Here is a 22,313-nt window from a genome sequence, read left to right as displayed (position 1 = left end):
TTTAGGGTCATTAAAGCAACAGGGCAATGAGCTTAGGTATAGTTTAATTAGAAATACTGAAAGCCAGATTTACTTGCTGCGTTTACCTTCATGCTGGACACCATGATTACAAATCCCACAATCACAGAAATGAAAACACATTTTTTCCTGATTGATGTTTTACTATGCAGGAAAACAAAACAAAAACCAAACAAGGAATATATTCCATTTCAGTCTTCATGGTTCAAGTAAAAAAAGTTCTCATAACTCAGGTACACACTTTGGCCAACCCAAGTTTTAGCTTTATCATATTTTAAAAATTCATGTATAAAAAATAAGTATCAGTTCAAAATATAGATTTTAAGAGACTGCAGAGAATATAAAAATAATTAAGTTTGGTGGAAATGTTAAAACTGCCTGAAATTCAGAAGATGTATCATATGAAACATTATTGTTAGGTACAACTGCAGTCAGGGCTATCTTGTTTTATTATTTATGTTTAGACCAGAAGTACTCAACGTGGATCTCTTAATTTACGTTACTAAGAGGGGCCCTTAAAGTGCTCCATTTCCTCTGCCTGGCACTCCCCAAAACTCTCCTGGTCCCACTGCCCCCATCCTTCAAAGCAGCATAATGGGCAGCCATTCTAGAATTTTAGAGCTTTTTTTTGGAAATTATCCCTTTAAGAGATTAAAAATCTTTAAGAATTACTGGTTCAGATATACATGCCTCATAACAGTCTGGATTTTTTCAAAATATGAAATCAAACTGTATTTAAACTTTTATATTTAATTTAGACCTTAAATTTATCATTAAAATCCAGTATTTTGATGAAAGTAGGAAAATAGAATAATTCAGTATCACCTGTTTGTCTCAAATACAAGTACAGTGAGTAATAATGGGAATGACAACATAACAGAAATAGCACTTGTATATATTTGCCCAAATTGAATTAACTCTCTAAATTCAAGGTGTATGGCAGGTTGAATATTTGATCTTAGTGACTTACGCTACTAGTTTGCTTAAACACTGAAGGAGGCATTTTTCTCTACTCACAGTCTTTTTATGTATGCATATGCTCATCTATAAATAGTTTTCCCTTCATGTTTAGTATCTCATCACTAAATATGTATATCTCAAATTGGTCTATGTGACCCTGTGTTCTTCTCTTCAGAAGCATCAGTAATACATTTGGCCAATAATTTGAAACATGAACTGTAATTAACATAGCATATAATCTTGACAATCTGAAAAGAGTCCCAAATACTTTTTTGAAATGTTAACATTAGAAAAAAACAAAAAAAACTACAATTGTCAGCTCTATTTCCTGAAAATTCAGTTGAGGTAACCTCTGCAAGTCACAGCTCCACACTTGCACACAGTTCTGACCCTCTTTTTGGCTGGGCTGTGGTCAACAGAATCTGAAGATATATCTCCAGAACCTGATCACATAGAAAAAGAAATACAGAAGAAAGAGTTAAGACAATTCAGAAGGAAGTTCAAATTTTCTATCAGTTTTAAGTAAATGTGAATATTCAGAGACAAATCATTATGAATTATCTTTTGAAAGAATGGTGTGAGCTAGTAAGAGATAAACACATATGCTATTAGCCCATATTAATAAGACTAGCTTGGAAATGATGGAACTTACTAGGAAAAATCCAATACATAATCACTCAATTTCACACTCTATTAAAGGCCATAAAGGTAGGCTAAATAGTAACAAGCTGTACTTAACACTTAGAAAAAACAGAAAAAAAGTCACAATGAAGCAAATAAAAGTACCATTAAAAAAAAAAAAAAGCCAAATCCGAGTAGGATTGGACTAAGTTAATGTATGATTTAAATCAGATTTTCAGCCTTTTGAATATACATCTCTTGGTAAATATTCAGGAATGTATGCCTTACAATTTTAAAATACAAGTAATACTGAGAAAAGATATATAATAAGCTTTCATAATGGGAATTATGAAAAAAGCAGGTGGCAATGTGGTATAGAGAAAAGAACATTACTCAGCTCAAGGTCATGCAGACCTGGATTCTAGTTTTACCTCTGTCAGATTAGCTTATGACCTTGAGTAAAATGACAAATTTAGCCTCATTTTTTTCTCCTTTTTAATATCTGCTTGGTTCAGATCTTTTGGTTCAGGTTTTTTCTTTGATTAGATTCTTTGTACCGAAACAACTGAACACCAATCAAACTACTTGAAAACCATACCTTTCATTTGATAATCAAAAGTGAGCTCTTCTCCAGCATTTATAGTTCTTGTGGAAAATAATGCTATTCGGGGAAGACGGGTATCAAGGTTGTCAATGAAAACATTGAACACCTGAAGATTTGGGTCACACTAAAAAGGAACATTAGAACCCATTTAAGTAAAAAAGACATGAACCTTCTCTTCTACATGCCATATAAAATACTTAATTTCCCAGACTTGTATTTTTTAAAGTTCTATTAAGAATTACATTGTTTATTGTTTAGAGGTCTTTGAGGCATGCAAATTAAAAAATACTGTTTTTACTTACAGAAAATCTTAAACACAACACTAGCAAAAATGATAAATCCACATATATTCACCCTGCAGCTACAATTACTAACATTTTTACCAATCCTGTTTCATTTAGTCTCAACCTTTTAACTTTTCTGTCATGATAACATTATCATTTAACCTGTATGTAGTTCAGTAAGGCATAAAGAAATAGAATAAGTCAGCACTATACAACTCAGATTCCATACTGTATGGGGTTTCATTGCTTTAACTTCTGTTTGGAACTAATATTTTAAGAATTCTACATTAAGTTCTGGACAATGCAGGAAGAAACATCTAGTGAATCAAGTGAATCATACTAAGAAATCAAAAGAAGTGTTTACTTGTCCTTGAATAGACTATTTCCAGAGTATCTCAAATTTACCATTAAGAAAAAAAATTAAAGCAAAATAAGTAAATAAAACTAACAATGAAGGAATCAGAAGGTCTGACATTTCACTACTAAACAAACTAGTTTCTTGGTATAAAAATCCATCAAAAGTTTAGCATGGTCTACCTTCCTTATATGGCAGCTACATAACTTACATTTATCTGCTGGCACTTAGTAGGCACCCTCTTATTTTTAGAAATAGTTTATAGAATTTAAAATTCTACAGTTAAGGTTCTAGCTGTAGTCTAAGATCTTTTCAAACATGAATTAAAAATACTAACTTGTAATTTAGAAAAATGGCCCTAAAAACTTATTCTACAAATTCTTAAATTTTATAAACAGCTTAACATGTTTACATTTTAAGAAAATACAGCTATCTTTAGTTGCAATCCTAAAATTCAGCTGTTAATTTCTGTAAGAAACTTCTACAGTTGTATGTGATTCTTCACCTTTCCACCTCTTAATTCCTCCACTCACTTCTTTCTCTATATGAAGATAAAACCTTACAAAGTTTTGAAAAGATTAGATGAAATACATAAAATCTCTTGCAAAATGCCTGGTATTTGGTATCACCTCAATGAATTTTCCAAATACAGCAATAATACCACAACCTAACTGAAGAGTTCTTTGTATTAAAATGCTTTGGAGGGATGCCTGGGTGCTCAGCGGTTGAGCATCTTGCCTTCCGCTCAAGGCATGATCCCAGAGTTCCAGGATCGAATCCCACATCGGGCTCCCTGCATGGAGCCTGCTTTTCCCTCTGTCTGTGTCACTGCCCCCGCCCCCCATCTCTCATGAATAAACAAAATCTTTAAAAAAATGCTTTGGAGGGGATCCCTGGGTGGCGCAGCGGTTTAGCGCATGCCTTTGGCCCAGGGCGCGATCCTGGAGATCCAGGATCGAATCCCACATCGGGCTCCCGGTGCATGGAGCCTGCTTCTCCCTCTGCCTGTGTCTCTGCCTCTCTCTCTCTCTCTGTGACTATCATAAATAAATAAATAAATAATTAAAAAAATGCTTTGGAAATATTAAAAGGGTAAGTAACTTAAATACTCCTCAACTATGGACAAATCGTTAAAAACAGTACTAAGTTGATTAGTCCTGTCTATTCTTTAAGTATTACTTACACTGTGATTAACAAAATGAGAGACATTTCCATATCGGGCTGCATCCACTGTGAATTCATCAGATTCATAATCCAGATCAAAGAGATATGTGATTCCCTTGTTGTCATATAACTGTCCCCGTCTTTCAGCTTCTTCACTTGTGATTACCTAAAAAGAAGAAACTATAGTATATTATATAGCTATTGTTGAATTGAACACTCACCCATAAATCTATTAATAATTTATAAATGCCTTAACAACAAAGGTTTAGAAAGTAAGAAATTGAGGTGTCTTTAAAACAAATATTCAGGGGTGCCTGGGTGGTTCAGATGGTTGGGCATCCGCGTTTGGCTCAAGTCATGATCTCTAGATCCTGGGACAGAGCCCCATGTTGGGCTCCCAGCTCAGTTGGGAGTCTGCTTCTCCCTCTGCCTCTCCTCCTGCTTGTGCGCTCTCTCTCTTGCTCTCAAATGAATAAATAAAAAAATGTTAAAAAAATAAAACAAATATTTACACAAACTACAAGAGCTGAATGGAAAGATGTGGGAAACTAAGGGCAGAAATGACTGCAAAAGAATCAAGGCTGTTTAGACAGGCATTGGGACAACCCACAATTAACAAATTAAGACAGTATTACTTTCATTCTTATTTATTCAGATGTTCAAAAAGCTACCCAAGTATAGCTTTCTGTAGGATATAATGGAATATAAAGGGATAAATTTACAAGTAAAGATAGTCTTAAAAACCTTATTTTTCTTGTAATTAATCTGTGCAGTTATAAATGGAAATTTGTCACAAATACAGAATTTGCAGCCAACTGTATGGGAAGTTTAGTTTTGTAAAGTAGGCTCTTTTCATGTAATTCTGTAGCTCAAAACTCTCGTGTACAGTTCTGTTCTAAGAACATAGCTTTTTGGGATCCCTGGGTGGCGCAGCGGTTTGGCGCCTGCCTTTGGCCCAGGGCGCGATCCTGGAGACCCCGGATCGAATCCCACGTCGGGCTCCCGGTGCATGGGGCCTGCTTCTCCCTCTGCCTATGTCTCTGCCTCTCTCTCTCTGTGTGACTATCATAAAATAAAAAAATAAAAAATAAAAAAAAAAAAAGAACATAGCTTTTCCAGATGCCTGAGTTAAACCAAAAACATCTAAAGTGATTGTCGGTGTCAACCAGATTTACAAATCTGATTATAGAAGATCTAGTATCCCTAATAGAGATTTACAATAATCTGCCCTTGTCTAAATACTGAAGGCTTGAAATACTTCCAATCTCAGAATTCTAGATGAATACAAATAATTATATGTGACCTAATTCTACATAACTTTAAAATGTCAGATGTGACAACCTGAGATACATAGTCACACTTTTATTTTCCAGTCAGTGTAATCCTTCACTCAGTTTGAGGAAGTGTAGCATAGGGGAAAAGTGCACTCATTTTGGAGCCTTGGTTTTGAATCCTGGCTCCTCTTCACTTCAATGTGACCTTGTGCAAGTTGAATTCTGTGTGCCTGTTTCCTCATCTATAGTAATGGAGATAATACTACTACCCCAGAGTTATAGAGACGATTAAAGAGTTAAAACAAAAGGTACTTAGAATAGTATGTGGTACATGCTAAATACTACTTTTTCATATATTCAAATTATATGTATAAAAATAAATTAGCTCAGTCTTTGGTAATGTAGAGAATAGTCTCTGAGTTACAAAGAATTTGGATTTTCTTGTGGATGCAATAAATGCTCTTAGGTATATTTTACATTTGTTCGGAAAACATTTGTCTACAGTATCTCATGTTGATACAATACTGGATTTGGCCAACTACACTTAACCATATTTAGTCAAATGGATGGATTATAATCTAAACGTTTTTAAAGTTAGCATGTGTGTAGATCTGATTTTTTTTCTTAGGAATTTTGTGTAAAATAGTTGCCATATTTTACAATTTCAATGACTGTGTGTGGGTTTTTTGTTTTTTTTTTTTTTTTTGGAATGGGTGCTTTTGAAAGAGGACTGTTTGTCATCATATCTATTTTTGTTCATATACAAGTCTGTATTTCTAATTATGCCAGTGAACCCTTCTCTCAAACCCGAAATTTTTACACACTTGCAAATAGTAATATAAAATTGTACCAATATTTGTTACTAAGGTAAAAAAAAAAAAGCATAAACCTCCCACACCCATTATTTAAGTTTAACATACCTCTCCAACATATTCCATGACAAAACTCATTCTTTTAATCTTCACAAGGGTTTTTACACCCCAGCCACAGCCATTACTAGTTCGAAAGATGCAAAGTGAATACTGGGTGCCTTTTTGTACAATCCTATTGGGACAATCAGGTCCACATTGACACCTCGAGTTGCATTCATAAATGGGGGTACCAGGTGGGATTTTAATTTGCTGGTTTTTATTATAAGCCAAAAGAACTCCAGCTTCAGCAGGACAACATTTCTCAAAGAAGCAATCTGTACATGAACAACCAAAGGTAGCTTCATTGACTAAGCTGATTCCAGGAGCTGGTTTGTATTCATTAATATAGTAGAAGTCTGAAGGTGGGCCCTCTAAGTCAACAGTATTTTCAACAAAAATCATTCCTTTATGATTCTTTCTTCTGTTGAGTTCATCTTGCCATCTCTGCAGAGCTATCCTCTGTTTAGCCTTCTTTACAATGTATTCAGCAATGGCAGGTTTCAGAGCTTTGTTATGGTCTTTTAGAGATATTGCTTTGCCTTTCTTTACCTGAGATAAATAATTATGCTTGTCATTAGAGAACTGCTGAAGTAGTAATGGGCACTTGAGATTTTGCAAAGGTTCCCAAGTATTTGTAGAATCTGGCCATCCTTTCCATTTTACAAGATAATATTCCATATCCTTAAAATATAAAAGAAAATTGCAATCAGATTATGACAGTCCTAATTACTTAAAATAATATCTTGAAGGGTAAGGTAGCCATTATCATTCTCCTTAATAAAGTTCAGAATACACTGAGTCAGAGGTTTTCTTTATACTACATAAAATATATACAGAATTTAGTTTAGTATGTTTGAACACAGGTAAAGAATTGCACCTCGGAGATAAGAGTACTGAAATTCAATGGTATTTATCTTGATCATGGAAACAGGTAGTCTCAAAACTAACAATTTATGACCTACGTTAGTACTTGACCAGCACAGATGTAGGCATCCTCTAAGTAGGGAATTTTAATATTTTACATTGGATATAAGGCAAGTTCTACTTCTCAATATCATGGGGCACACAGCCCTTAGATGTTCTAGAAACACAATGTTCAATACAAACATTCCTAGCTGCCATGTAGCTACTGAGCACCTGAAATCTGGCTAGTCCAAATTGAGATGTGCTTTAAGTACAATATACATTGAGTTCAAACAATAAACAAAAAAATAATATATTTAACATTTGAAAAATACTGATTACTGACATATTTTGCTTTTATTGGATGAAATATCTTTTTTAATTTAAAATCATCTCTATGAGCAATGTGGGGCTCAAACTCACAATCCCAAGATTAAGAGTCACACACTCTACCAACTGAGTCACCCAGGTGCCCCTGATTAAAAATATTACTGAAAGCAATCTCACTGGTTTCATTTCACTTGTTTAATGTGATTACTAGAAAATTTAAAATTACATATATGTAGCTTATATTGTTTCTATTGGACATAACTATTTCAGAGAATTCTTACTTTAGACTCACGCATGAATGGATTAGGTAGCAGCTACCAAAGAGCAAACATTTTGATTTATCCCTTTGACTGCTGTTGTGGCCACCATGGTAACTAGAAATTTGCCTTCCTACCCCAGTGAGTCAATGAGGTTCTCCTCCCTTAAAATCAGGGAATTCCATGTTAAGTAAGTTTCTCTTTAAAAACGTAGTCAAGTGTGTAATAAAAAAAAAATTCTAAAGCCCTTCAATTTTTTCTTTGTCCTCTGGAATAACATATATCCACATTCTAAAATATAAAAGTGATTAAACTGTATTCTACAGTTTTTAGTTATTTTAAATCAGATATAGATTAAAACCTTAACTGGGATACATTTGCTTTTACCTAAAATTTTTAACAAAGTTTTTATTATAAAGTAAGGATGAGCATCACACTTGTTTTACTATTCATAATTTATTAATGCCAAATAACGTGGAAGACTTAGGAAATGTTGCTGAGGCGCAAATTAGGGGGAGGTACCCTGAGGCAGCTTTGCTGAAGTCACTTAGCCAGTAAGTTTTATTTTCTCTCCACCGATGAATCTCAATGTTTCAGTATAGTCTACTCAAAGCAATACTGCTTGTGAATTAAAAGAACTATTCTTTATCAAAAACAGTCAAAATATGCATTACCTATTCAAAAATATGGTTAAATTAAGGTGTGAAGATATGCACAAAAATTGTACTTTTGTGGAAATACATATTGTGATTTCAGTGGAAAAAAAGGAAAAGCTTAGTCATATATTTAAGTGTTAAACTGGCTGACTAAAGTAACACAGATTTCTTCTTCCTGTCAGGTTACTACAATTTAGGATTTACATTAGTAGATATCTGGCTCAACAATAATGTGATCCATGTGGCAGTATCTAACATATCTATTCTACTTAACTAAGGAAGTTTTTAATTTTTCTGACTTGGGAATAAAGCAATTCAACTCTAGTCCTCTTTTTTTCTACAACAGTTTTTCCTATCATAACCCTGGATTATGCCAAAAGTTGTCAGCAAATAATGAAAGAAACAATAACACTGGCTTCAAATCAAATGATTAAGCTAAATTATCATTCAGCAGAACTAGTAACACCATGCCTCTGAAGTCAGCTTCCAAAGTAATATGTATTGTTTAGTTATGAGCCAGCTGCATTATTAGTGACTATATTTTGTATGTTAATCCCATTGGTATCTACTTAATTTATGGCTAGTAAAGATGTTTATAAAACATGAGTGCCTTTGGCAAAATAGTATAGAAATACTAGTAATATCTCTACTTGATAGACTTATTTTAGTAAATGTATTTTACTTTTAAGTCCAAAACTATTCCCATTTTGAAAAGTTGATAATTTTACACAGAAAAATTAGTTTGGCTTAACAGACGTAGTTAATTCAATATGCTAAAAATCTCAAATAAAAGCCCAAAAGTTCCTAAGCCTCATAGATGTATCTTCTGATATGCAATCAACTCTTGATTACCCATAGAAATGGAGTATGATTGTAAAAATAATCCATCAATCACTCCTGTATAATTTAGAATGCATCATAAGATTTTTTTCTTAAAGACATTTTCCCCCACTATGCATGGCTTAGGTTAAAATTCATTCAAATCTTTAGTATTTAAAATAAGTACATGAAAGTTCAGCCACTAGGGGGTGTGAAGAGATATAAGGTAGGGCTAACCTTTAGGAGTTAAAAAAAAAAATCTCACTGGGAAAAGAGGCAATAATATGTACAGTAAGCAGCAATGCAAGGCGGTACAATTTTAAATGGCAAAACAAGACGATAAATACCTAGAATATAAAGAGGGAAATTAATATAGTCAGAAAGGAGTACAGAGAAAGCAGAACAAACTAAACTGTGAGAAGCCGATAGGGTTTGTTGGGTAGGGAACAGGGCAGGCAGGATGAAAAACACCAGCAAAAGCTTGGAGCTAAGATTTGTATGAAGTATCCAGAAAATAGTGAAGAGATGGATCTGGCTATCTGGCTAGCTTTAAAGTTCAGAATATTGAAGCAAGAAATTCAACTGTAATGGCAAGGCAAGAGCAAATTTCAGCTTTGAACACTCAACAGAGGCATTTGAACTTTTTTGTAGGCCAATGGTTTTTACAATTCTTAGAAACCATGGTGTTTCTGCGGGAAGCTTCATTACATACACATACATTTAATTCCACCTTGTTCATTAGGAACAATTTACCAGTCCTCTAATTGCCAAGCCAACGACTCTTCTTCAGTCCTCCTGCTACTTCACTTAGGCTTTGATACCACCTTTTTCTCTTCACTATTGTTCCTTTTCTGCCTTCTTTGGTGAGACTACTTACTATATCGCTGCCCATCACTTAATGCAGATACCCGGGGCTCTGTTTATCCCTTTTGAGAATCTAAAGAAAACTATGGACCTTCCCCTAACAAAAGTCACATATGTCGTATTTTGGATAATGAAGACTTTGGATTCCAGAAGTTAATTCTTGCTCTCTGGGCAATCTTATCACTCTAGTGGTGTTAACATATGCTAATAACTTCCAAAACTTCATCCCTATATAACTTCAATTCCCCACCCCATATATCCAATAGCTTACTGGATGTCCAATAGGTTCTTAAATCCACCTATCTCCATGGAACTTCCTAAATGGATTTTTGTTTCCCATGGTAATCTTACCACCTACCCAGTCACAGAGTCACAAACTAGGAGCTCAATCTAGATTCTTCTCAACCCATCAGGTTTCTTCAGATACTTGTTCCTGTCCGTCTCTATTACCATAGCTCTAGTTACTTCAGGCCTTCAGTTCTTCCTGGGATTATTACATTAACCTCCTAACTGGTTTCCCTGCCTCTAGTCTGACAATACCCCACTTTACTAAAGTTTTCTTATAAAACTAAGAAATCCACAATACCAATCATTCTATTACTTTCTTGCTTAAAAATTTTAATGGCTCCCCCATAACCTAAAGAATGAAGTTCAAATTTCCTATTTTTTATAATAGGAAGATCATTCTTGGGATGCCTGGGTGGCTCAGTGGTTGAGCGTCTGCCTTTGGCTCAGGGCCTAATCCCGTATTCCCAGGATGGACTCATCCCACATCGGACTCCTTGCATGGAGCCTGCTTCTCCTCCCTCTGCCTGTGTCTTGCCTCTCTTTCTGTGTCTCTCATGAATAAATACACAAAAGCTTTTAAAAATAATAAAAAGATCATTCTTGATTGGGTCCATGATGCCTCTCTGGCACAGTCTTCCATTATGGCCCCATTCATACACCACCCTCTAGCAATACTGAACTGTGGCTGCTAGTACTTGAACATGCCAGGCCTTTTCACTCCTTTCTGCTTTGTTCACAAAGTTCTAATTACAATGACCTCTTCCATTTCCATAATGAACTTTTTTTGGTCTCACCTTTTATTTGTGAAAAAAAAGCTACTTCTTTATAAGTCAGCTCAAATGTCACCTACCCTGTGAAGTCTTTCTTGCCTCTCTTATCCAAAGAGAGCTGATCACTGCCAACCCCTTGTGTTCCCACTTCCAAACTTAACCAGAGACCGAGGGGGATGAAATCTTACTCTTCATAGCCCCCAAACCAAGCACAATGGCCTACTTTATCTTTGACTACATGTTTCTGAATGCCAAAACAAAAAATAGGACTATCAACATGCATGCAGTATAAAATAAAAAAAAAATCACAAATAATAGTAACTTAATGGATCTTTAAAAGAAACACAAGCTGTTAAATCTAATCTGGATAGTAACTCATGTTTTTTTCAATATTTGTTCTGTCATCTGCTGTCTACAGCCACTAAGTGGTAGCAAGCACAAAAACTTAAAGAAATATATATAGTTAATTTTTCCTCCAAGTTTTAAAAACATATTTTTAGTACTGGTGGTAAAACAGCCTGCATTTAATTATGAAAACACTAGTGTCTGTGGAAGGTCACTGGATTTTCAGGCCAGTAACTGACCAAGTAGCAATTCTCAGACGTGGGCTAGTGGTTCAAGATAGACACAACTGAGCAACATGACCCTGGAAAAGCCCTTTCTTGGAGTTCTGTTTTCTTCATCTCTAAAATACAGATTTTAGTCAAGTGATTTCCATGTTACCCCAGTCTTAACAAATCATTCTAAGTACAATCAGTCTTTTAAGAATAGTAATCTACTGTTTGATGTGGATGATTCTATCAGACGTGCCATGCACTGCAGTGGCAGTTCTAGAGACACAGAACTACCTGGAAACTTTATGAAGCCAAACTGTGGTAAGATTTATTTCTTAATATTTGCTTACTAAGGGAGAAGCCTTACCATGTGCATGGGGGGTTCTGGTTCTTTTCAGTTTTGTCACAAGTTTTCCTGTATGAAAGTTCAACATGACAAGAACATGATGCAGAAGAATCCTACAGCACTGACACTATTACAGTTTGTTCAAGTGGACCCGAACGTGAACTCAGGACAGTAAAAGCCTTGTTGTTCTTCCAGTGAGCATTTGTTCTACTTCCCACGCTGGCTGTTTCAGAACTCTCCCACTTTGTTCAAGGGCACTATCCCGCTACCTCCCCCATTGTTTTCAGTAGCACTAGACCTCTGTTGCTAATACAGAGAGAAAACAGAAGCTCCCTTAATTTTCACCCTTCCGTGAACATATAACTAGAGAAAAAGTGGAGCAGATACAAGAGATGTACTTCCTCCATCAATTGTCCCACCTCTCCTATCTCTCAGGTTCTCCCTATTTGTTCTCACTGGCATTTAAACCTCCTTCATTTTTTAAACGCAAAATCAGACCAAACCTTCTTCGAGATATAAATGCTGGATTATGTAAGGAATTTCAAAAAGATATGATAAATTACTAAAAGTTGAGAGATGGGAGACTAAGGTCACGGCGGGGGTGGGGTAAGATTTCTTTTCAGTAGAAGAACATTCAAATTTTCTAACCTTCAATTTTTAAAATAACAGGCATATACTACCTATTCAGATTTGTTAATAAAGTATAAAATTATAAACGCCTTTTAAACCTACATAGCCATTTCTCCCTTTCTTCAAACATAAAATTCTTCAAAGCATTGTCCACACTACTTGACTCTACCTTCTCACTTCTAATTTGTTCTTCAATTTATTCTACTTTGGCTTCTTCTACCCATGCACAGACACTGCTCTAAGAGCATCAGTGACCCTTCCATTGTTCAATCCAATGGGTCCTTTCTGATTCTTCTCTGATCTATTGGCCTCTTCTTTATTTTGCTGACATTATTTCTCCCTCCGGCTTCATGACTCATTTCTCCAGGGTTTCATCCCACCTTTGGCCAGTTTGTTTCTTTGATAGTTCTTCGCGTGAGAACTCCCTACCCCATTTCCCATACCACTCATCAGTCCTTGTTCTCTTCTTACATTTCTTTTGCTTGAATTACTGCAATACCCTTTACCACTTTTGAACCATTCATGGCACAATAGCCAGAATACCATCTTCAAGACATTCACCTCATTATGTCACTCCTCTGTTCAAAACTACTAGGTGTTTCCCTACTGCCCTTAAGATAAAGTCCAAATTCTTTTCCTGTACTGTAGGGAACTGTACTTTCTGGTCCTCTACATCCTTCTAGCCTCCTTTCAATCCCTCTTGCTATGTTCCACTCACATTTTCTATTCCTTGAAGAAGTCAGGCTCTCTTCTGCCTCAGGAAGGACCCTTCCCTACTTCTCTTCCCATCCTTTAGGACTGAGTTTAAACACCATTTCTCACAAACGGCTGCCTAGTTTCTCCAGAAGTTACATCATTCTGTTACATTAGTCCTTAAACTGTAAGGTTTTCTACCCTCACTGAAGGATCCACTCTCTGTATCAGTGGATAGAATGACCTCTGTGTCATTCAATGCTGAGATCCCCAGTGTTTAGGATATAATCCTAGAGATGGGAGATGGCAATAAAAAGCTGCTGAGTTCATTAAGGGGTGACCGTATTCACTCCCAGAACTTTAATTGCTATATTTTCTGTTTCCAGTTCTCACTCTTGACTTAGAGCCACATTCTCAACTATCTCCTGGTCATCTTACAGTTAAATGTTCTCAACCTTCTGCAAACCCAACCCGGTCCTCCTATCCTAATCCTCCTATACTGCTGGATCTTGGGGAGCAGTATTATCTTTACTGCTGCAAGTCAGAAACCCATGTTTTCAAAGATGTGGATCCCTCACTGCTGGATCCCTCCCCAATCCCAATCACTAAACCATACACTTGTACATTTAATAACCATGATAATTAAAAAAAAAATCACCTATTTCTTTTCACCTTCTTTGCTACTTTAGTTTAAGCACTATCATTTCTTGCCCATATTACTGCAACAGTCTTTCAGAATGTTTAAATTGTGTATCACTCCCCTCCCCGTCAATCCACCTTCCTCACTGCAGAAAGAAAATTCTGAACTAAATATCTGATTGTATCATTTTCTGAAACCTTTTAAATGATCCACTTTTGCTGTAGAATGATGTGGAAGTTTCTTCATTCCTCTCTCATTCTTTCCCACTCCCATATTCTAGCACTCCATTCTCTTAAAACCATGAGTTACAGTGTACCTGTCTTTTTCAGGCCTCAGTGGGACCTCCCCTCTTCTGAGCAGCTTTCTGTGACTTGGCCCAGTGCACCTCCCACAGATATATAATCAAGTCTGCCAGTGCACTTATTATACTATACTACAATGAATGGTTTATCTGTCAATCTTTCCAGCAGGCTGATTAATCTTTATTTTTTTTTATTTTTTTTTTAATTTTTATTTATTTATGATAGTCACAGAGAGAGAGAGAGAGGCGCAGAGACACAGGCAGAGGGAGAAGCAGGCTCCATGCACCGGGAGCCCGATGTGGGACTTGATCCTGGGTCTCCAGGATCGCGCCCTGGGCCAAAGGCAGGCGCCAAACCGCTGCGCCACCCAGGGATCCCTTAATCTTTATTTTTCCCAGAGCCTAACACAGTACCTGACACACAGAAGAAACTCATATGTTCACTGAGTGAGACTAGAGAAACATGACACGGGAGCTATTAGTCAACAGATTGCTGCTGTAATCTAAGTATGAAGCTAAAAAGGTCTAGTCTACTGGTGACTGTGTGAGGATTAGAAAAAAATCACTGATGCAAAAGCCAATTAAATTAATTAACCACTAACTAAATACCCATTATGTACTAGATAGAGACTACAGTAATACATAGTCCTGGCCCTAAATGGTTGACAATTTAGCAGAGGAGGTATGAAACCAAGCTATAAAAGATGTCAAAGTTCTAGAATAATAACAAAAACAGTGCTTTTTAAGTCCTGACTATAAATTAATTTTAGGGACATGGGGGAGGGAAGAAGGCTCAAAAATAGTGGTAGCCTTTCAGCTAGCTTTCCAGACCAAAGAGAATTCTGTCAAGGAGAGAAGGGAAACAACAGTATTCCAAAGAGGGAACTGGATGAGAACAGCAAAAGGGCACAGAGGTGCATAATATGTTTAAGGAATTAGAATATAAGCTTTATCTGTATTTAAACTATGTTCTCAATGCTTAGAAGACTGCCCAGCTCATAGCAGGTGCTCATTAAATCTTAGCTAAATGAAAGAATTTACAAGTATTTCCGTGTGCATAAAAAATAGGATATGTGACCAGTGATAAAGCTGGGAAGGTAGTTGGTTCCCAGATAATAAAGAACCTCAGCACAAAGGATCTCAGCTTAGATTGGTAGACAAGCCATTGAGAGGGCTACAGCAAGGCCCTAATGCAACCAGAAGTGTGTTTTAGAAACTTCTATCATGGCTTTGAAGAATATGGTATTGAAACAGTCTCTTATGAGCTAAGTGGAGGGGTACACATGAGAAAAGAACACAGATCTTTATCTGATCTTTATCCTGCCCTGAACATGAGAGGGCAGAGAGAGAAAAGATAGAGATACGTTGGAATAATACTGGGCTATAGATTAAATAACCTGCGCTGGAAATGAGAAGAAAGGAGGGATACAAGTGGTATATTGAGGATCTAAGTGTGTAAGTAGGGGTACTCATTCCAAAACAAGAAACCAAAAGGATTGATGAGAAGGACCAAGGGGAAACCAAGGAGCAAAAGCTATCTAAAATCTAACTACAATACTCAGAATCCTGCTTAAGAATAATGGTAGCTCCTTCAATGTAAGCACAGATCCCGAGGTAACTAACTCTGTGAGAGTACAGCAAAATGAACAGGAAAACACAAACAGAGACAGAGATAATATAATCTGACAACCTATTAGAGGATAGGTAGGAAGGAAGAATTAAAAATGTATGAACTTGGGATGCCTGGGTGGCTCAGTGGTTGAGCGTCTACCTTTGGCTCAGGGTGTGATCCCCGTCTAGGGATCGAGTCCTACATCATGCTCCCTGTGAGGAACCTGCTTCTCCCTCTACCTGTGTCTCTGCCTCTCTCTCTTCTCTCTCTCTGTGTCTCTCATGAGTAAATAAAATTAAAAAAAAAAAAAAAAGTATGAACTTATAAGGTTAGGTATTATGGTTAGCTTAGATAGGGAACACCAGACCAGGAAGCAGATTTGAGGGAGGAAAGCAGGTACAGTTTTGAATATGGTGAATTTGGGAACCTGTAGTGTTCAGTTCAAAATGAATCCATAAAGAGATCAATGCCTCACAAAGACTTTGCAGTCATGAGTCAAACAGAAGTAGAAACCACTGGGAAAGAGGTCATCTACAGAGCCACTTTAAATGAGTAGAGGGTCAAGGATAGAGTTGTGAAGGTTACCTACATTTCAGAGGAAGGACAGATAAGAGACAACAAAGGCGATTCAGAAAGAGTAGTAGGAAAAGTGGAAAAAGGAAGGGATATAGAGATGAATAACAATGTCAGAAAACACTTCTACAATATCACAGATCAGTTTCTGTTGTAAGCATTTATCTTTATCACTGCATTTAATGTTAATCATAACCCTATGAGAAGGGTACTATGACTATCCTCATTCTATATTTGAATAAATGGGAAGACTGAGAGGCTAAGTAAATTTGCTAAAAGTCAACTAATAAAGAGTAGAGACGGAGTATGAACATAGGCACTCTTCATAGACAAGAATATTTCAAAGAAGAGAGAGAGGCCAACAGTGTCAGATATTGCTAAGAAGGGAATGGAAGGGCAGCCTGGGTGGCTCAGCAGTTTAGCACCTGCCTTCAGCCCCGGGCGTGATCCTGGAATCCTGGGATCGAGTCCCACATTGGGCTCCCTGCATGGAGCCTGCTGCTCCTCCCTCTGCCTCTGCCTCTCTCTCTCTCTCTCTAAAGAATAAATAAATAAAATCTTAAAAAAAAAAAAAAAAGAAGGGGATAGAAGTAGGTCACTGATAGGGGCATGGATCAGAATAAAGTGGGTTAAAAAGTTAACGAGAAATGAAGAGACAACCCCCAGGAGAAAATTTTTACAAATGTAAAATAATACAAATGTATCTCATGAGACACTATCTAGCATATATAAAGAACTATTACAATTCAATAATTAAAAAACAATTTAAAAAATGGGCAAAGCCTCAGAATGAACAGTTCTCCAAAGATATACAAAAAGCACATGAAAAGATGCTCAGCATCATTAGCCATCAGAGAAATGCAAATCAAAACCTTAAGGAGGTACTACTCCATAGCCACTAGGACAGTGGTAATCAGAGTCAGGTAGCAACATGTGTTGGTAAGGAGGTAAAAAAACAGAAACACTAGTAACACTGCTAGTGGGAATGTCCCTTTGGAAAAATCTGGCAGTTCCTCCAATGGTTAAACAAAGCGAAATTGTATGACCCAGCAATTCAACTCCTAGGTATACATCCAAACATGTCCACACAAAAACCTCTGATGAATGTTCATAACATTTATAATATCCTCCAAACAGAAAAACCCAAATGTCCAAGTGACAAATAAATTAAGTAAATGTGCTATATCCCTGTAATGGAATAGTTGTCAATAAAAAGGAATGATGCAACACTGACAAACCTTGGAAACACCATGCTAAGTGAAAGAAACCAATCACAAAGAACCACATACATATTATATGGTTCTATTTATGAATCCAAATAGGCAATCTACAGAGACAAAGAGTAGATTAGTGGTTAGCTAGCGCTAGTGGGGGAAGGAGATTGGGGAGGTTTAGGGAGTGATGGCTGGGTGGTGAGGACTTTCTTCCTGGCATAATGAAAACATGCAATCATCACCACAGTCAACTTTAGAATAATTCTGAGAGCATGCTAAGAGCTCTGAATTGTACACTTTAAATTAGTGAACTGTATGGTATGTGAATTACATCTTGACAAAGCTGTTGTGAAAACTTAATGGGAATGAAGTAGAAGACCGGAAATGCTTGAGTGGGGAGGCAAGGTCAAAGAAAGACTGGGGAAGCTGGGAGTAGGTTTTACTGCCGAGACAAGTCAGTGGAAAAAGAAAGCAAATAAATAAATACATACATAAATAAATAAATAAATAAATAAATACATACATACATACATACATACATAAATAAAGTACCACAGATTAAACAAAGTCCTACCAGGGATGGACAGGAAGAAAAAGGAAAAACAGTAACAGCAAAGATACAGATAACTGGTGTAAAGGTAAGTTGAAAGTTCATACTTGAAGGATCCTATCTGCCACTGCCTATCTGCCTATATAAATAATGAAGAGATCTGTGGCTGAATATGAAGGTGAAGGATAGCGTGAGAAGTCCAGAAAAGTAGTAAGTCGGAAAAACTGCTGACAAGAAAGGGAAAAGTAACAGATAAAAACCTCATGTAGAATTGAACGGAACGAGACTAGAAATAAGCTTTAATGGCGTCAATACGTGTGATTATAGGATATTATTGGCTAGTTTGGTGAGGCCACAGTTAATACACTGAGATGGCAGATGACTGGGCTGTTTTGTGGTTGAAGGCTGTTGAAGAGTGCAGGTGAAATGCCTGATCATAAAATCCCATTGAGTGAGGAAGGCAGTTATATGAAAAGATGATGGATGTTTCAAAGGAAGAATTGGATTTAATGACTGAATCGATATGGAAGATGAAGGAGGAGGATTCCTAATTCATTTGTCTGGAAGAACTGACAAATAAATGACCAAAAAAGAATTCTTGGAGAGGTTTGGAGAGGCAGCAGGCTACAGAAAGATGAATTACTCAAAAATATATCATAAGGTTTAGAAGAAGGTTCTTAGGAAAACAACCCTGTCATTTTAAAGAGAAATAGGAATCAAGTGAGGCTCAGAGAAGTTACAGGACTTTGAGGAAAGCTACAAAGTATCAATCGAAGATTAGAAATGACTCTGAACTCCAGGCCATTCTATTATACCACTGAACCTCACTAATAATGGAGTTTGACATGATGCAGGACATACAAATGGTGATGCTTCCTGAGGAGATCCAATATCACTAAAACTGGGTTTGAATTTCTAGGTTTATTTCAGGTGATAGTGGGGAAATATGATACAGGAACAAAACGAATGACAGGAGAAGCCAATATGAGATAAAACATTTGCTCTGGTAATCCACATGGAGATAATCAAGAGTTGGATGTAGAATGATATAAGCACCTTAAAATAATATAAGAACATTTAATGCTTCAAAATCCTCTCAATGTTACTTGGCAATATAGATGATAGGACATATAAATGTATTATGGCTTAGAATTTTTAACATTAAGAAGAACTTTGCTTACTTTTAAGGTTCTTTTTATGTTACAGAAATATGAAATACTGAGTTGAAGTCTGATTAGGTCTCTTTTAAGGAGCTAGATATTTGCCTTACCTTTACTACCTTGTAGTCACACAAGTATTCCACCTCATAATTGTTTAGATTCCTTTTGGTGATTCCAATCGATTTACATGTGAGTTTTTCTTTTCTACATAATTCCTGAAGAGTATCAAGTGAAACTAGGCAAGGCACACACCAAGCTACAATAAGAAAATAGAATTCTTTACTAATGAAGTAGCTACTCAATTAAAACAAAAAGGAAAAACTTAAGACCTCTATATCCCCACCCTTCAACTGGCAAATTTACAGGACTGAAAATTCATATGACAAGAAACCATTTATGTGTCTTCAAGAAAAAATTAAGCATTAAAGAACTATTTTGGTAAATTGGTTTTCTTGGATTTTCTCATGGGTCTCTATCCTACTACGCTTAACTAGTATCAATTAATTTCTACTGAGCCACCTGAATGAAAAGTTTCATGTTTGTAAGCTTTCTTAAAATTACATATAGATGCAAAGGTCAACAAAGATAATGTTTTTACCTTTTCCATTATATTCTACATTGAATATAACTACTGTTTTAATAAAACGTAGAGCTCTAAGACAAACTTATACATCAATTACACACCCTACTTTTCCCATTCTGGAATCCTGCATGAAATTTTAACTCCATTTATTATGTTGCCTATGCTGTACTGTATTGTTAAAGATAAATAAGCCCAGGAGTTATAATAAATAATGGAGAATTTATTTTCATAACTCATTTCCTATATTGTTTTTAAAGCCAAGATTTACAAAACAGAGTACTTAATTTGCATAATCCACATACCACACTTAAAACCAGACACACTAATTAACCTTACAGGAGCCACTAACTAAATGTGCTGCCAAAGATTTTATTCTCAAAATTCTGGAAACAGTATGCTACCATATGGCATGTAAAATATGTTAACACAAACTGGTGTTTAGCGATATGTAATAAACTTGGTTTTATGGCTAGTGCTATGGTAATAAGCACTCCAGAGAACCAAGGGTCCTCTGCCTCAGCCTTTGCTAGGGTACCCAGCGACATGACTTTAGGGAGATTTCAATCTTTACGGATTTCAGGTTCAGTGTGTGTGTGTGTGGGGGGGGAAGGTGAGGGTGGATGCAGAGTGCAATTAACCAAACAAAATCTATCGGTAAACTCCAGCTTTGCTTGGCAGCTCTCCCAGGTAATTGTGGTAACCTTTTGTTTTGCGGTGATTTCCAAGGAAGAGAGAACACAGCTGTTCTTACCACATCCTTCCCTCACTCTCCCCAACTCTCACAGGGGCTTCATTGTCAGAAACCTTGAGGCACGATTTCCATCACCCCCGCTTCCCACAAAAGATTCATAACGCCAGACCAAGAAAATGAAAGGTATTTTCTCCCACCCCCCAAAAAATCTTGAGAGACTGCTTACTCTGAAGTGGTGGTTTGGGGATAGGAAAGCGCTAGAACAGAGATGACCACTTCAGTGTCTTCCACTTAAAAACAAACACAAAAACTTCAGGAAGTTTTGTGTAGAGTGACCCTCCTCATGGCGATCGCGTGCAAGGGAGCTTCCTCTTGGGTATCGACCCAAGGTGTGCATGTCTGTCGTCCCTACCGTTCTGACCTAGTTTATGTAACTTGACGTTCAAGACAACCCTCGACGGAAATGCCTTTTTTTTTTTTGAGAAGAAAAGGGGGGAAAAAAAAAGGAATGCAAAAATACAAAAATACGCAAACCCTTTGGTAACCATTCCAGTGATCTACAGGAATGTAGAAAAATACTTCATTTGCAAGATTAAACATTTCATTACCAATGCAAAAAAAAAAAAAAAACAAAAACACCACCTTACGCTAGGTTCACACAAAGCCCTCGTGGAAGGTAAGTTTGGGGATAATTGAGTTCATAATCTAGGGAGTGGTGCCAGCAAACGCCTTTGAATTCTAGAACGCCTTGAAAATTCCCGTTTTCCCGAGAGTGCGCGCGACGGACACACACACACACACACAAACCGCCTAATTCTCCGGCGTCCACAGAGACATCACGCGGGGTCCCGGGGGTATGGAAATCACCGAAGCCAGAGGCTACGTCTTCCAACACCCGCGAACTGGGCTCTATTCTGCGACGGGGAAGCGACCGTCGCTCGCAGTGCGTCCGAGCCGGGGAGTGGGCCCGCTTACTTGTTTAGCGTTCGTGCTTCAGCCTCCATCCCGGTCTCCCCTCAGGCCCCGAGGTCACACTCACACGCCACCGGGTACTTCCTGCTTCCCAGTCCAAAAGGCGGCCCCGACACGGCACGTCCCGCCCAAACCACCACAAAGGAGCAAACCGCGCGCGCGCCCACAGCCCTCCCCCCACTTCCGGGGATTACCGGGAGCCGCGGCGGCCGCCCGAATACCTCCACACGGCGGCGACCAGGCGCGGAGCGGCCCCGGGCCCAACGGGCAGCGGGGGCTGGGCCACGGAGTCCACGGAGCCCGCGGGATCTCCGCCGAGCGGGAGGCAGCCGACCTCGGAGCAGGGCGCGAGGGCCGTGCCCCGCGGAAGCCGGGCGCAGGAGGAAACTGCGGGGAGCGGGCGGGCCGGGCCTCGAGAAGGGTCAGGGGCCGGGGGACGGGGGACGCCCGCGGGGCGCCTCTGGGGCCCGAGGTGTCAGCGGGGCAGGAGGCGGCGTCTCGCCGTGTCGCGCTCTGGCGGGCCTGCGGGTCCCGGCCCCGCTTCCCGGGCCTCGGGAGTTTGCCTGGAGAACGGGGGACAGTGAGGGGAGCCGCTCTCCAGCCCTCACCTCGTCGCGCCTCGGCCCCGGCCGCCGCCATCTTAAGGAGCTTGCATTCAAACTGGCGCGGTCACACGGGATAGCTCAGCTGGCCCGACGCCCCGCCCCCGCCCCCGC

The 22,313-nt window shown here is 38.0% G+C and overlaps 1 protein-coding gene across 6 annotated transcripts; it reads right to left on the bottom strand.

The window, feature by feature from the left end:
* Positions 1 to 27: 27 nt before the first annotated feature.
* On the bottom strand, positions 28 to 22,307 carry SUV39H2 (SUV39H2 histone lysine methyltransferase). 6 transcript variants are annotated; one of them, XM_055332569.1, is made up of 6 exons: positions 21,792 to 22,307; positions 19,462 to 19,607; positions 6,201 to 6,872; positions 4,026 to 4,172; positions 2,198 to 2,327; positions 28 to 1,421 (listed from the first exon to the last, which is right to left on the bottom strand). In XM_055332569.1, exons 1-6 carry the CDS (start codon positions 22,234 to 22,236, stop codon positions 1,315 to 1,317), a joined length of 1,647 nt encoding a protein of 548 aa, XP_055188544.1. In that variant the 5' UTR covers positions 22,237 to 22,307; the 3' UTR covers positions 28 to 1,314. The 6 variants fall into 6 exon arrangements, with proteins under 6 accessions (XP_055188544.1, XP_055188545.1, XP_055188546.1 ...); XM_055332570.1 differs by having other exon boundaries at positions 22,206 to 22,295; XM_055332571.1 differs by lacking the exon at positions 21,792 to 22,307 and adding an exon at positions 21,601 to 21,710.
* Positions 22,308 to 22,313: the final 6 nt, after the last annotated feature.

Source organism: Nyctereutes procyonoides, unplaced genomic scaffold (assembly GCF_905146905.1).
Source record: "Nyctereutes procyonoides isolate TBG_1078 unplaced genomic scaffold, NYPRO_anot_genome, whole genome shotgun sequence".
In the NCBI taxonomy this organism is placed as follows: Eukaryota; Metazoa; Chordata; class Mammalia; order Carnivora; family Canidae; genus Nyctereutes; species Nyctereutes procyonoides.
This window is presented reverse-complemented; position numbering and strand designations above follow the sequence as displayed.

Coding starts and splice junctions, on each gene's coding strand:
- SUV39H2 (XM_055332569.1), bottom strand. CDS start 22,236: ATGGCGGCGGCCGGGGCCGAGGCGCGACGAGGTGAGGGCTGGAGAGCG. Junction 19,608..21,791: donor GGCGGCCGCCGCGGCTCCCG/GTAATCCCCGGA, acceptor TTCTTATTGTAG/CTTGGTGTGTGCCTTGCCTA. Junction 1,422..2,197: donor TTTTGATTATCAAATGAAAG/GTATGGTTTTCA, acceptor CTATGTGATCAG/GTTCTGGAGATATATCTTCA.